This window comes from Orcinus orca, chromosome 5 (genome assembly GCF_937001465.1).
Source record: "Orcinus orca chromosome 5, mOrcOrc1.1, whole genome shotgun sequence".
NCBI classification, from domain to species: domain Eukaryota; kingdom Metazoa; phylum Chordata; class Mammalia; order Artiodactyla; family Delphinidae; genus Orcinus; species Orcinus orca.
The window spans coordinates 94,318,599-94,331,372 of record NC_064563.1 but is presented as its reverse complement, the minus strand read 5'-3'; the positions used below and the strand labels follow the sequence as shown (position 1 = coordinate 94,331,372).

General features: G+C 36.3%; 1 protein-coding gene across 1 annotated transcript in view; it reads right to left on the bottom strand.

Annotated features, from left to right (window-relative positions):
* Nucleotides 1–4,392: 4,392 nt before the first annotated feature.
* IFT57 (intraflagellar transport 57) overlaps nucleotides 4,393–12,774 on the bottom strand; it is a 60,178-nt gene continuing 51,796 nt past the window's right edge. The window contains exons 7-11 of the mRNA XM_004272079.4: nucleotides 10,426–10,497; nucleotides 9,506–9,637; nucleotides 7,956–8,018; nucleotides 6,080–6,146; nucleotides 4,393–4,803 (exon numbers count right to left, since the gene is read on the bottom strand). Of these exons, the coding sequence (XP_004272127.1) occupies nucleotides 4,625–4,803; nucleotides 6,080–6,146; nucleotides 7,956–8,018; nucleotides 9,506–9,637; nucleotides 10,426–10,497 (513 nt within the window). The 3' untranslated portion in view covers nucleotides 4,393–4,624. The remainder of the gene's footprint in view (nucleotides 4,804–6,079; nucleotides 6,147–7,955; nucleotides 8,019–9,505; nucleotides 9,638–10,425; nucleotides 10,498–12,774) is intronic.

Here is a 12,774-nt window from a genome sequence, read left to right as displayed (position 1 = left end):
TTGAATCAGAATTACATGTTTTCTCATATTCCTACACAGGTCCACCAGTTCTAATAAAAGGTTGGAAAATAATCTCAGATTTGTATCCTGATTTTCACATACCCATTTAATTAAATCTGCATGCTTGAAGCATGTTCTGAGTGAAAAGTGTCTGTGATTACATATTTGCAAAAAGAAGGAATTACATTTGCTGCTTGCAGATTCACAATGTAGATGAGAAGTCCTGAAGAAAATGAAACTTGTTTAACGTTTCTCAAATTTACTGGTTACAGAGACTTTTGCTTTTGTTTAAACTCATGGGAAATGCTGACCTAGATAAATTAAGAGGGCAGTAGAGAAAAACTTCCTTAGAGGTGTCAAAAAATTGTTCCTACTTGGTCAATGAGTAAATGATTATATAAGCTTAAGACATGTTCACCAGGCCATATAATTTTATTGGAGAGATTATATGATTTACACAGTTGATTGTCTATTTGATTCAGAGGGGGACTAAATTCTGTATAAAGCATATCATTTCCAAGAAACATCATTTTTTTTAACCTTTGTATTTTGTAATAATTTCAGATTTATAGAAAAGTTGTAAAAAATGTACAATGGATTTCTATATATTCTTCTCTCAAATTTCCCAAAATGTTAACGGTTCACATTCTAAAAATCATTCTCCCTTTCTCTCTATATGTGTGTGAATATACAAACACACACATATGTATATGTACATTTTTTTCCCTGAACCATTTGAGAGCAAGTTGCTGACATGATGCTCCTTTACCTCCAAAGACTTGTGTGTATTGCTAAAAACAAGGATATCCCTTTATATAACCACAGTACAAATATCAAAAAATTAACATTGATTTAATACTATTATCCAGTCTACAGACCTTATTTGAATTTTACCTGTCTCAATAATGTCCTTTTCTGGGACTTTCCTGGTGGTGCAGTGGTTAAGAATCCGCTTGCCAATTCAGAGGACACATGTTTGAGCCCGGGTCCGGGAAGATTCCCACATGCCGTGGAGCAACTAAGCCTGTGTGCCACAACTACTGAGCCTGCGCTCTGGAGCCCGCGAGCCACAACTACTGAAGCCCGTGCGCCTACAGCCCATACTCCGCAACAAGAGAAGCCACCACAATGAGTAGCCCGCCCACTGCGATGAGAAGCCTGCGCACTACAACGAAGAGTAGCCTCTGCCCGCCGCAACTAGAGAAAGACAGCGCGTAGTAACAAAGACCCAATGCAGCCAAAAAAAAAAAAAAGTCCTTTTCTAACAAACAAAGTTTCGTTTTGTTTTTTCCTGGCCCAGGATCCAGTCTGGAATCACTTGTTGCATTTAATTATGTCTCTTTCACCTCCTTTAATTTAGAGCAGTTCCTCAGTCTTTGAACTCATGACACTATCATTTTTGAAGAACACAGGCCATTTTGAACAGTGTCCCTCCATTGGATTGTCTAATGTTTCCTCATGACTAGATTCAAGTCATACATTTTCAAGAACGTGGGCTTTTTTCAGGAGAGACACATGATGGCTATTTGTTCCACTACTAGTAAGGTTAACTTTTGATCACTTAAAGTGATATCTGCCAGGTTTCTCTACCATAAAGTTACAATTTTTCTTTTCATGTAATATCTTATAGGCTTCGAGATTATGTAAATATTCAGTTTTTCATTAAACTTTCGCTTACGAGTTTTAGCATCTGTCACCCTAAATAAAGAGGTAAATTGAGGCAAGCTCAAATTACCAGAAATATTGGTGCCATTTTTCCATTTGCTCATTTCATTCTCTGTGTCCCATTTTGGTAATTATTGCAATATTTCACTTTATTATTAATTATTATTATATTATTATATGATTGGTGATCTTTGTTGCTACTACTATGACTATGACTCACTAAACCTCAGATGATGGTTAGCATTTTTTAACAATAAAGTATTTTGTAATTAAAATATGTACATTGTTTTTTAAAGACAATGTTTTTGCACAGTTAATAGACTACAGTATATTGTAAACATAACTTTTACATGCATGGGAAACTGAAAAATTCATGTTACTTACTTAATTGTGATATTCACTTTATTGTGGTAGCCTGGAATTGAACCTGCAGTGTCTCTGAGATATTCCTGCATGGTAGTTGCCAGATGGTGATTTCTAAACGCAGTATTCCTTTTACTTTAACTGTCATTCTATTGTAAGGAAGACCCTTCTCTTCTGCTGTTGATTCATTTATCTCTATCTGTATGGACTTGTGGTTTCTTGTTTCATTCTGTGGGTTATAATTTATTACTATAATTATTTGTTTTGACACTCAATTATCTCAGATTGGCTGGTGGGATACCCCTCAATCTGTGTCCTTTAGTCATATCCCCATCATTCTCTGAGCACGTCCTTACTATCTGGCAGAGCAAGGTATTCCAGGCTTATCTTGTGCTTTCCCTGCCCCAGCCCAGGAATCAGTTGTTTTTCTAAGAAGTCTGGGTGTGTTTGTTGGGTTTTTTTCTTTAAGTAGAAAATTTAGAAACCAGGATGTGTTAGGTATTCTCATTGTTATTGGGTTGTCACTGCTTCTAGACCCTCTTAGAGGACAGAACTAGTAAATACATGTATATGTGTATATGCATATCTGTATCTATAAATATTTATATTTTCTATTCATCTATGTATGAAAAACCTATGAGTTCATACTGATGCTGCCAATTCCAGTCCTGGACCCATCATTTATAATTACTATCTTGAAACTGTGTCAAATCTCATAGACTTGAAGACATTAAATTCACCTGCTGTAGAATAGCAGCTACAAGATATTCTGGAACTGCATAATTCCAGTCATCTACCCATTCACTTACTAAGTCACACCCTATGTGCTAGGACTTGGCTAGGAATATGGAAATGAAAAAGACTTTCTCCTTGTCCTCAAGCAGCTCAATCTACTAGAGACAGTTGAGGAAAAAATAATTACAATATAGTACAATAAGTTCTGTATTAGAGTTATTCACAGTGCTCTATGGAAACAGAGAGGAGGGCCCCCCAACCCAACCCGAGTAAACTGGGTTATTTCAAAGGACGTAAAAATAGGTTGCTTACAGTAGTTATTGGAAGAGTTCTTAGATTACTGAATTTGCATGAAATGAAGAGTGCACTTTGCTTCCAAGCAAAAGTACATTTTGTGGAGAGCTCTGATTTATCTAGAAGGGTTCTCTGCATCGATTGAATTCATCACAAAACTACTCAGCCCTGACAATACCTATGCAAATAAGTTCCACGGGAATCACTGTTAGTTTGTGGGTCCAAAGGTTAGGTTTCACACTTTCTATTCTGCCCCTTCCTCTGACCATACAGGAAGGGAAAAATTTTGGACTTTTTCAAACTGCCTGTTATCCCAAATTAAATAAACTGACTTTGCCATTGTATCGATTGCCACCCTCTTGTGTAATAGTTTACACATACTGATTTTCTTTTATCTAAACTCAGTCTTGAACTAGAGAGAGTATGAAGGAAAGAAAAAGATTTGTGTGTGTGAGGGTATATATCTAGAAGGTAATGGCTAAAAAAAGAAATTGGGGTGGGGATAAAATATTAAGATAAAAATGAGAAAGGGATTTTATTATTTTTGTTGTATATATATGTATTCTTATCAAAATTTATCACAAGGTAAATTTATTTTCCCCTTCTTTTCAAAAAATAAATGTGGACTATCTTGTGGTTTGAGTGCATCTCACCAGTTTCCCCCAGTTCCAAGTTGGTCACTCTAATATTACTTATTTCACCAATTTAGAAATCCCAGACTAGAAAGTTGCTCAGTAATACGTGTAAGTAAAGATCACCAGCATCAGGAGGTTGATCTTGACATGACTTGCTGTCTCTCCTTCTGCTACAACATGATTCCTTAGTATAGCTGATACCATAGAAAAAAGTAGAACTGAGAAATGTATATACATTTTCATCACTATAGAAGCAAGGCCAAACACCCTGAAATGTTTATTTTTTATTAGGTGGCCTTAGATCATAGAAGATATAAAATCAGTTTAGTCATGAAATGCTTGTGATAAATAATAAACTTCAAATGTTAATAAAGATACTGAAGATTTTTCTGATGCTTTCTTTTTAAAAAATGTAATTTTAGGTAACCATAAAGCTGAGGCAAGGGTAGTTTGGGTTCTTGGAAAGAATCCCCAGCCATCACTGGGTGCTGCCTCTGGGTGCAGAAGTACTTGTGTGTGGATCCAGTGGAAGGGGCCAGGCTTATGTCAAAGGTCCATGTGGTGACAGCAGCGGCAGCACCTGCAGAAAGCACGGGTCCTACACATTTGGCATCATGTACCTCTTCCTCAAGTGCACGGAACCATAAGGACAGTGAGCCACCAGGTGGGGGCTTTAACATATGTAATGATTAGTGAAAGCTTCTTTGAAAGTGAGAATTTTTCATTACTTTATTAAATATTATATTCAATTCAAAGGCTTTGACCATCCATAATCATCATTGTATGTATACACACATACAATATGTGTGTATATATGTAAAAAATACCCGTTCAACATGCTTTTAAAGAAATAACTGTGTTTTGAAGTCTATGCAACATGAAATATGATTTGATATAAAAAAACTAATCAGAAGCCTGAAAAACGATATGTTTTAATAAGAGCCTATTGCAGATTCTGGAATGATTGTGGCATGCATGTCCCTGGTCATGTTGGACTTCTCCTTCAGTTTTGACTGGAGTAATGTGTGTTCCACAACACCGATTCTAATGTCCATCTGAATAGTTTCTTGCTTCAGCTTCGTTAAGCTCTGTTTAATCTTCACCAAAGGAGCTGCAGAATGAAAATAACATGGAATAAAAATGTTCATTTGGAGTATCAGTGTATTACAGAATGGTATGACATTTTCCTCACTTTGTCTTAAGCCAAAAGTGGGGTTAAAAACACAGCCAACAATTTACTGACATTCACACAGTTTTGCTGTGGCATTTTAAACACCTGAGATTTCTAGGCTGGGAAATGATGCAGCATTTGAGGTACTGAGGCTGAACTTCCTTTCTTTTCTAGAGGAAGAGTTGCTAAAGGTGTGTTTAAGAATGTCTTCTATATATATATATATATATATATATACACACACTTTTTTTTTTTTTTTTTTTTGCGGTACGCGGGCCTCTCACTGTTATGGCCTCTCCCGTTACGGAGCAACAGGCTCCGGACGCACAGGCTCAGCGTCCATGGCTCACGGCCCTAGCCGCTCTGTGGCATGAGGGATCTTCCCGGACCGGGGCACGAACCCATATCCCCTGCATCGGCAGGCGGACTCTCAACCACTGCGCTACCAGGGAAGCCCAAGAACGTCTTCAATATTTTTTAAGGGGCTAGTATATTTATCTAAAGGAAAAGGGGATACAATGGAAGAAAAAGAGAAGGAAGAACTACCTTTAAGACATAGCTAATGGCTCATTCAAACATTCTACAAACCCCCTATACATCACCTTCTGAAAGATCACTCAGTATATTCTGTTAGAACTCTAGAAAATCTTTCTAGAGCAACGAAGGGCCTTAGGCAATCACCACTGGGCCATGTCAAAGTAACTAGCTCACAACAGAGGATGATTACTGCAGGATTATTAATTCTTCTCTATTTGACCCTTGCCCAGTCTTTGACCTTTCCCCAGGGAAGAGGGGAAAAAAAGGTCATCACATCACCACCTTTGCGCTGTTTGGGCGTACACTTAGTGCTTTTTTTGTACATAAAATGGAATAATGAAGCTCATTTGATGAAAACAGAACAAAATATTATTTTTTTAAACTGGCATAACAAAGTGCATATTTAACTATCTCCTACTCTATTTCTGAATTAATACAGTTTGAATTTTTTTAAAAATCCTAAATGATAGTAAAAAAAATTATGACTCTTCTCAGTTCATTTATAAGGAAAACAGTATACTGATTATCAGACCTCATTTTTGCACCATGTACCTCCCCTTCAAACAAATTCATTTTAAAAAGCAGCCTTCCTATTTATTAATACCTCTTTAAAAAATAGATTTCTTAAAGATATATTCTTCTTTTGCTCATTTTCTTCTTAAAATGAGTGTGTACTTACCACCATCAGTCATACTGCTGCCTTTTTCTTCCATTTCTTGTTTTACCTTTTCTAGCTCTTCTGTAACCTTTCATTGAAAACAAAAGTTTTCATGAGCACTGTATTTTAATAAACTTTCAAAATTTTTGTATGATGTATTAAAAAATTAATTCAGATATAATACATACATAAAGGGATACAAAGATATTAGCAGTATTCTGGACATAATTTGAATAATAAAGTATGCAGACATGAAAAGCTTTTTATCTTCTGAGAGTGCTCCTATTGTTAAACTTCACCAAATTATTCTTTTATTGACTGTCTCAGGTTGTAACATGATAGAATAAAAACGATCAAGTTGTTTTTTTAGGCATCAAGCACTCAAGCTTTGCAGTTATCTCATAGCATCTACCATGCCAGTCTCTAATGACCAGTTATTAACTAAAACAGCACAAACATCCTAAAAAGATTTTAAATTTCTAGAAGTTTACTACGTATCTTTAATATTACAGTTTTATAAGAGAATATGCCACCTTTTCCTCTACAGGACACTAAAAATAACGTTTATACCATATGGGTATATATAAAAATATTCTAACTGCTTTACTTTATCTAATCCATGAACTCCAAGAGGCACACTGGGCTGTTATATTGGCTCTAATCTGTACTCTATATCATACTCAAAATTATACTCCTATAGCCTCTATAAATTCCAAACTAGCATAAATGTAGGTAGAAAATATCTTTTAAAAATTGAAAAATTTTGATATGATCTAGAATGAAACCATAATCGTAACTTAGTAGGCTTTATTTTTATCATGCTGGTGAGTAAAAACTTCCTTGGGAATAAAGTGCTCATCCAAGTAAAAGCAAATTAACTTCTTTCAGGCACCTGAAATGTTACAACTGGGGATAACTACATACTCCAAAAGAACTAAATGGTTCCCTGGACTCCCTTCAAGTGTTAATTTACCTAACATAAGTGAGCACTTTACTTCTGTATAATGTTTTATCTGCCTAGAAGCACCACGGGGTTAGAGTCTAAATATTTCTAAAGTTATATTTTTAGTATTTTAAAATAACTATTTACTCTTCAAATAATCTCCATAAAAGAAGCTTAATTCTATTATACAGAAAAGTTTGTGACAATTATACTTGATTGTATCCAAAGATAATCTTGGACTTTAGTCCCATATTGGCTACTGACCTTGTTGTAAGGTTTTTTTTCCTCTCAGCTCTTCAGTGAAAAATGGGAGTATATATTATTAATATACATATATAAATATACATGGGTAAGATCTAATATATAATATATATGTATTACTAATATAATTCATGTAGTATGTTATATGTTAGGTCTTACATCTCCTGCAAGATGATGAAAATAAATACACTATATGTAAATATTCCATAAGTTTTTAGAAGGGAAAGGGTTACAAGCCATTCCCAATTTGTGGACAGAGAAATACGCAGGATCACACACAAGTTACTAACAACAAGCACTAAAAACAAATCTTATATCTTAAAGACTAACATTAAAATTTATTATAAGACATTTAAGTCAATGCTTTACCTACTCTTCTATATATTAATTACAATTATGTTTTAAAAAAGATTAAGGAAGATTATAAATGTGCTAATATTATGAGCATGTGTTATGTTACATTTAGTAAAACAACTTCAGGCATTTTTGTGGAAACAAGTAGTATATAAATAGGTAATTGATTCACTGATAAGACAATTTAGGGATTTTCTCCTGAAGGAAAGGATTTAAGAGCCACAGGAGGCAATTACTAGAGGAAACAACCCACGGCAGTAGCAGATTAAACCATTCATGGCTCTGAACCATGGTACCCCGCTGACAGGTGAGAATCTGGCAGGAGCACACAGTATGTACCTCAGACAGGAGTCTGGTCCTTTCAGTTACTCCACCGTTTCCCTGCTGGTAACGCTCCCTTGCCTGAGGGAGAAAACATTTTGTTTAATGGCAAGTTCAAAACAGAAGCCCATGACTTAAATATGACCTCGTTGTGTTTATAATTTTTGCATATCATTTTATGACAACGCCCCTCCTTGTTTGTGAATACTATTGTGAAAAGTGACATTTTAACGGTAGCTATTTTATGTCCCTCATAGGCACCATGTATTTAACAAGAGCACTATACAACGATGAACTACCTTAACCTTCATATAATAATTGTGTAACTCACAGGGGCATGGTTCACAATAAAAACTGTCCTCAGCCACTCCTAAACAGTTTAGACAACGGCTCTTGGTCGATCTAATCTGCGTGCTATGCAGAGAAAACATGTTCTAAAAAATAAATCATAATACAGCATCAGAGTCAGTAAGTAATAAGGATTAACAAACAGTATGACAATATGGAATATGTCCTTGGGAACGAACTTAATCAATTATTTAATATCAATGTTTGAGAGATACAGGGTGGCTTTAATCAGAGACTTTTTATAGCATTTTAGAAGTAAAAACATTTGCAAATAGACGTGTATATGTGTGAATAACTAATTAAACAAATAATAAAACAGTGAAGGTTACTTTCTGCTTGGTCTTTGAGAACTTCTGAAAGTATGGAAGTATCTCAAGTTTATTTCCATTTTTTTCTCCTTCTAACCTTGTCTGCTGAAAGAAAAAAATATGCCTTCAACTGACATTCGCAGTTGTTGAGGAAGACATTAGTAGTCTTCCTCAACATCAGGGAAGAGGGGGCATAAATCCCAAAGGAAAGCCTTTAGATCCCTACTGTTGGAACAAAGCACTGCTGCTTTCAAAGGCTGAAGGTTTTATTTTATTTTGGTAGAATTTCTAAAACTTTGAAAAGATTAAAAAATTTGCTCATTTAATTAAACTGCTTGCCTTCGAACGTGTCTTGCTTTCATATTCCTTATTATGTGCTTGTAAGCCACAATGGCAAGGATGTCTTTTCTCCCTGACACATGTAAATGCATACTATTCCACTTCCTCCTACTCAGACAGTAAATTAACAGCAGACTTAGAAACAAAACCAGGTGTCCTGACACTCTGTTCCTGTTCTAAGCCATGTTTCTCAGTAATATGACTTCTTTTACTTAAATCAAATGAAGAAATACATTTAAAGACTTCTAGGAGATAATTTCTATCACATGTAAAATGGAGATGACAAGTTGTATTTGCTTCCTAAAGTGGGCAGAGAATCAATGTGCTGCTGTTTGTGAAAAGTATTTCATGATTCTCAAATGAAAGGTCCTGTGTCGGGACTTCCCTGGCGGTCCAGTGATTAAGATTCTGCCTTCCAGTGCAGGAGGCGCAGGTTCAATCCCTGGTCGGGGAAATCAGATCCCACATGCAGTGGGGTGAGGCCAAAAACTTAAAAAAAAAAAAAGTGCTGTGTCAAGTTTAGGGATTAGGGTCATTAATTGGAATGAACCCTGGATATCATTCCTCAGTTACCTCACTCAGCTGGGCTTGAGCTGCACGATATTCCTGAACCAAGTGCTCAAGCTGATTGTTGATGTACTTTTCCCGGCTGCCAATCTTCTCCAGAGTCCTGCTAATTTCACTATGAAGTTTGTCCAAAAGTCCCTAGAAATTTTAGTAGACAGAGAATTCACAAATATATTCTTCAAAAGTAGTTTTAAATGGGTTAAATCTCCCTCAATTCATCTCACAAATTCTCAACCACCAATGAAAAAGTAGTTTGAAATTTTCAGCAACAAAAAAGTCTGTAATGAAAATTATTTTAGTCACACTTTGCAGAATGTTAAAATAAAAAAGCACCTGGTAGTGTTAGTCAATTTATTTGTCCTTACGCAAATCTAAAATATATGTGAGTGGAATGTGCTTTATATAAAGTCCACAATCAAAGTAGGTAAGGGAATAACACAATTTTCTTATAGCACAATTCAAAGATGACTGGAATATTCCAGTTGGAAGTAGATCATTAAACTTATAGCTCTAGGCTGGGACCCATAACTTCTTACTCCAGCTTTGCTTCTTTGTGGTATTCTCCAAAAGTCCCTATTTCTGGCAGGGCAGCAAGCCTGGGAAGCTGTAGGTTCTAGGCGTTGCTGGGCTGATGCTGTTATCCCCTGAGATTCAGTGGGGAAAGAATGATGAAATGATTCTAATGTGCCTACCTATATATCTAGAGTATGTAATAATATACTAGGTATATATCATATTGCTTTTATACAGTTACCTTTCTTTAGTTGGTTTAAGTGTTAGGGCTGTTGAAACATAATATGGTACATTCAATCAGGAAACTCCTCAAGGGCAAGGATTGGGTCTTTTTTCCTTTCATGTTCTCTCTTAATAGGTATTACACAGATGAGTAAATGTACTCATGTACTCATCTGAAGTAATTCACATACCTTGGTCTCCTTTAGAGCAGATTCAATTCCACTTTTGTGCTGGTGCATTTGGTCAACATGGATTCTCCAATCCTATAGGCATAAGAGCATACAGGAACAAGTAGAACATACTACATTTCCACTACTTTTTTGAAGTTGTATCCTTTATTTTAATTACTTTGGTTGCTGCCCTATTTCAGGTAGGAGAGTCCTATATATAGCTTGCAATCAGATTGTAAAGAAATGTGTGTAGAGCACTTTACGATAAAAGGTTCTAAATAAATCTAAATTATTTTATGTATTCACAGAGTGATGTCTCACAATTTGAATGTAAATTATCCCTGCACTGCTGGTGGTTAATAGTTATGACTACCCATCAAAATGAAAAAAATTCTAATTGCTAGAAAAAAATACCTGTTTAAACAGTAACAATTATGTTTGCCAGAAGCAACTCTGGAATCAAGTAACATATATCAAATATTAGCTTGTCCCTTGAAATTAAAGTGGGACGCTTCTTTGGACTTTGGAATCTCTTTCTTAAGAAAGGAAGTCTGTAATGATAGTTAGAGTTCATATATTTGAGATGTATTGTACTACTGCTAGACCGATCTGAATTTGTGTGCATATATATATATATATATATATTTTTTTTTTTTTTTGCGGTACGCGGGCCTCTCACTGCTGTGGCCCCTCCCATTGCGGAGCACAGGCTTCGGACGCGCAGGCTCAGTGGCCATGGCTCACAGGCCCAGCCGCTCCGCAGCATGTGGGATCTTCCCTGACCAGGGCACGAACCCGTGTCCCCTGCAGCGGCAGGCGGACTCTCAACCACTGCGCCACCAGGGAAGCCCTGTGTGCATATTTGAACTCTCTAATCTAACATTTTAATTTCCTACAAAAGATCCTCAAAATGTTTTGGTTTACATTACTAAAGGTAACAATTTTAAGACTTGAGAAACACTCATCAGAAGAGAAAATATATTAAGGTGAGTTGGAGTAAGTGATGGAGCCAGGATATCCCTCAATCACACACATCTGCTTGCATGCCCTGACGCTCCACTTTGCTATCTACACTATTTAGTGAAGGAAAAACAATTTTGTGAATAATCCCATTCTACTGACTTCTTAACTTTGCAACGTGGGCCAGTGACCATAGGGTAAAAAAATCCTTGGGTACTTCACACATACCAATTATACAATTACATTACAGCTGCAAAGAACCTGAAAGAATATCTAGCCTGACCTTCATCATTGCAGAGATAGGCAAACAGAGGCCCAGCGACAGAAAGCGGCACACCCAAGGCCACAGAGGTGGTGGTACACCTGGATCAGAAGCCAAATGCACTAATTCCCATGCAGTACCTTTTGGCAGTTCAGAGTTAATAAAAGGAGGAATTGGCTGCTTGACACCAGTGAAAGTGCCAGAGCAGAGAACAAACAGCACTTTCTTTTGTCCTTAAGCATTTTTCTGTCTCATGAGCGGAAAGTATCTCAGAATACAGAGCGTGGAAAGGACCTTGAAGATCACCTACTCATCCGTCTAACAGTCATCTAGAGCAATGCCTTCATTTTGCAGTTGAGGGGACTGTTCACCACCTGTGACTACGGCTAGACAGATGCGGCCAGGAAACAGGCCCCTCCAGCTCAGCCAGTGAACACTGGAACAGGAAGGAGAAGCAACTGGCTGGCCTCCTGCGACGAGACCTAATATGGTTAAGCTTCAAAATGGAAACCTGCTTAAGCCCAAGCAAGCATCTTTATGAAAGATAATAAACCTAACAAGTATCATTATGTTAATCTTTTAAAGAAGTACTCATCCTGCCTGATTCCAAAAAGAATTTTAGAAGCTTAATAAACACCAAACTCAAGTATTCCTATCGGTCTCTGTCTCTGTCAATAGATATATATGTATATGTGTGTATATATACATATATAAATGTATAAACATACACACATATATATATATATCTCTATACATACATTATATAGTTTTAAAATTTATTGTAATTGATGTGTTTAAAATAGTTTGTGTTCTGCTTTTTCTACGCAGCATTATTTTCTATCCAGCAAATGTAAAAAATATTTTTTTCATGTTTTGATATTCAAAGTACTTTGAGAGAAGAAAACATGCCTGACTCATCTAAGAAGTATAACTATGATAATTTACGTTGATGGTAAGCTCCACGGAGGAGCTGGCATTTCAGTGGCACCTTGAAGCATGAGTAGCATTTCAACACACTGGAAAGGAGGAGGAGAGTAAGGGTATTTTAGGCTGAGGGAGTAACAAGAACAAAGAAAAACAGGAAAGTATATAGGGAACAGGCAGCCTAGGCTGGCTAGAATATAACACAAAAAGTTCTTGGGGTGGGG